The sequence below is a fragment of the Sinocyclocheilus anshuiensis genome, unplaced genomic scaffold (genome assembly GCF_001515605.1).
Source record: "Sinocyclocheilus anshuiensis isolate Anshui unplaced genomic scaffold, SAMN03320099.WGS_v1.1 scaffold200, whole genome shotgun sequence".
NCBI classification, from domain to species: Eukaryota; Metazoa; Chordata; class Actinopteri; order Cypriniformes; family Cyprinidae; genus Sinocyclocheilus; species Sinocyclocheilus anshuiensis.
In genome coordinates this window covers 1,475,439-1,478,413 of record NW_015558595.1, presented here as the reverse complement: position 1 = coordinate 1,478,413, position 2,975 = coordinate 1,475,439, and the positions used below count along the sequence as shown (strand labels likewise).

Sequence of the window (2,975 nt, the reverse complement as noted above, 5' to 3'; positions counted from 1 at the left end):
CTATCTATCTATCTATCTATCTCTCTCTCTCTCTCTGTCTGTCTGTCTGTCTGTCTGTCTGTCTGTCAATAGACAGATTTATTTTTAACACTTTCTTATGCTTACCCAGACTGAATTTAATAATAATTTATATTAATAATATTAATATTATTGCAATTTAAAATAATTTTTTTTCTTTTATTATTTATTGACTTATTTATTTTATTTTGTTTGTTTGATGGCAAAAGTATCATAATAAGTTTCTTATTATTATCAATGTTGAAAACAGTTGTGCTGCTTAATATTTTTATGGAAACCATGATACTTTTTTTCAGTTTTCTTTGATGAATAAAATTGTAACTAAACTGTAATACAACTGTAACCTAAACTATAACTGCACTTTCATGAAAAAACAAATTTAGATTTTATAGAAACATTCTAAAGATTCCTTCTTTGAAGTAAATGCCATAATCATTTATTATGATTTTACAGTAGTACTAATGCTAGTAACTGTTATTTTCTATAACGGAATACACTGGTGTTTGTGGAAATCATAGGGAGTTATAGCTTAATGTGAATCAACATAGCCTTTGCCAAAATACAAATGCACTCCATATGCTGTTTCACGGAGCAATTGTGAAGATAAAGACTAATTCCCTCCATTTATGCAAACATACAAAACGTATTTACAAATTAGCCTGAATAAACAGTTAAAAACATTATTGCGCCTCGCATTTTCCATATTGATCTAAAGTGCAATGACACCAAATAGTGCCAGATTTCTGTTGCCTGACCCAGAAAATATGTTCAACTGAAACATATCATCTGATTGCTTTATTATGTAGAATACAAATTACAGCTCTGCACGATCCCAAATTGAACCGGGGGGAGATTAATAACCCCAAACATTGCTGATGGGCAGAACAAACAGGCGGGCTGTCAGAATGAAGCCAGATTCTTCTCTTTAGCGCTGCCTCAGCACCACCATCTTTCAGTCGCTTTCAGCGCCAGCCATTAGCAGTGTGTGAGTATGAATGAAGGCCATTTCATAAATGGGCACAAGAGAGTAAAGCGTCGCTGGCAGGTGTAGCGCAGACAATCGATGCCTTCGCCTTCATCCTCAATCCTTTATCTCTGTGATCAGAGCAACGGTGTGTTGGCACTTATTCAAACTCACAACTGCAATTTCGGAAGAAAGTTTGAAAAGCATTCCTCATAGGACACCTCATTTGCATCGTCTCTGAATCAGGATAATAGCATTTGGGCTTCTAAACTCCACCCGCCACTTCAAAGTTTTACTTATTGAATCAGCATATCCTCGTAAAAGGTCTCAAAAGTCAATTGTTTCAGTGACTGTTTATTAATGTTAACATCTAATTTATGATGCACAAGACTCCAGACAGTCAAATGACCGTGCTAAACTTGGATTCTCCAGACAGTCGCATATTGTCATACAGGATATCACTTCCTCATTCAGAGCAGAACTTATCTGCCCCATATTTTCAGCTTCTTGTAAACAAAACTTGAACTTCCCTATGATGAAGATAACTGCCATGTGACACAACAACAGTTTCTTCTCACTTGATGCTGTACTAAAAACATGCTGTATTTAAGGTTTAGCACATCAATGTAATGCAGGATTAAAGAGCTCTTCCTGTGGTATTTTCTAAATCTGGTGTGTTTGATCTTCAGAGGTGTGTAATGGGAATCTGAAGAGCATCCTGGGTCTGTTCTTCATCCTGTCCCGCTACAAGCAGCAACAGCAGCACCAGCAGCAGTACCTGCAGTCATTAGTGGAGCTTCAGCAGCACGTCACACATCAGACCACAGGGGCGGTGCCAGCGAGCCAGCACAAAACACAAGACATGCAGTCCAGGTAGGATATGTCTTATGATCTCTATTGCTGTTGCTCCTCCATTTGACTTCTGCATCTTTAATCATTAAATAAATGGCTAAAGAGAGAGAGCGAGTGAGAGAAAGAGATTTGCACTCTTGTTGATAGACCTTGTAAGACTTTGTAAGACATTGTAAGCAGTATATTCTACTGTCTTAACATCCAAACCATATGTCATTTCACAGTCCATGCTTTCTCTTTCGTCAGTTAAACAAAGGTAATATAGTAAATGAAAACAGACCTCATGGATCGTGTCGCATGGCCCTCCTCTGACCCCACCCAAACTTGGAGCACCAAAGTACAGATCATAAAGATGTTTTCTCGTTTTGTTGAGACGTCTAGCATTGCATTATGAATGCACAAAAATGTGAAAAATTTAAGGGGGTCTGAATACTTTTATATATATATATATATATATATATATATATATATAAAATCTTTTTTGGAACCATATAGATATAGATGTACTGTAGATATAGTAAGACAGAATAAGAGAACAGTGAATGTGTGTACCTACCATATTTTGGAGACAAATTTGCACCCAGAAGTAAGCTAAACCTGACAAAATCACAAAAACTCTACCTTTTGGCGACATCACAAGTGTTTATTGACAAGTACACAACATATCTATCATTAACATATAAATACATGGCATATATACTAGTGTTGTTTTTGGCGGCCTGTTTTAATTTTAGTTTTAGTCTAGTCTTTGTGTTAAGCTGTCATTTTAGTTTTTATTAGTTTTAGTCACGTTCATACTCTTTTTAGTCTAGTCAAGTTTTAGTCAACTAAAAAAGTCCGAGCATTTTAGTCTTATTTTAGTCAGAATTATCCATGACTATTTTCGTCTAGTTTTAGTCGACGAAAACTGATGACATTTTAATCTAGTTTTAGTCGACGAAAACTGATGACATTTAGTCTAGTTTTAGTCAATGAAAATTTTATTTTAGTCTCTTTTTAGAAATGCAATTCTATTTAACCCAGTCAATATAGTATAAGTACCTAGTAGTACAGACGAAACCAAAATTTTCTTTTAGCCAAACCCATTTCAAACAAAGTTATCTTATTATATTATTGTTACCTTATAGACTCAAGAATACAT

The 2,975-nt window shown here is 35.2% G+C and overlaps 1 protein-coding gene across 7 annotated transcripts in view; it reads left to right on the top strand.

Annotated features, from left to right (window-relative positions):
- Positions 1–2,975, top strand: part of LOC107680031 (neuron navigator 3) — a 152,201-nt gene that overhangs the window by 64,205 nt on the left and 85,021 nt on the right. For all 7 annotated transcript variants that reach the window (XM_016475788.1, XM_016475785.1, XM_016475787.1 and 4 more), the window contains exon 5: positions 1,672–1,855. In XM_016475788.1, the coding sequence (XP_016331274.1) occupies positions 1,672–1,855 (184 nt within the window). The remainder of the gene's footprint in view (positions 1–1,671; positions 1,856–2,975) is intronic.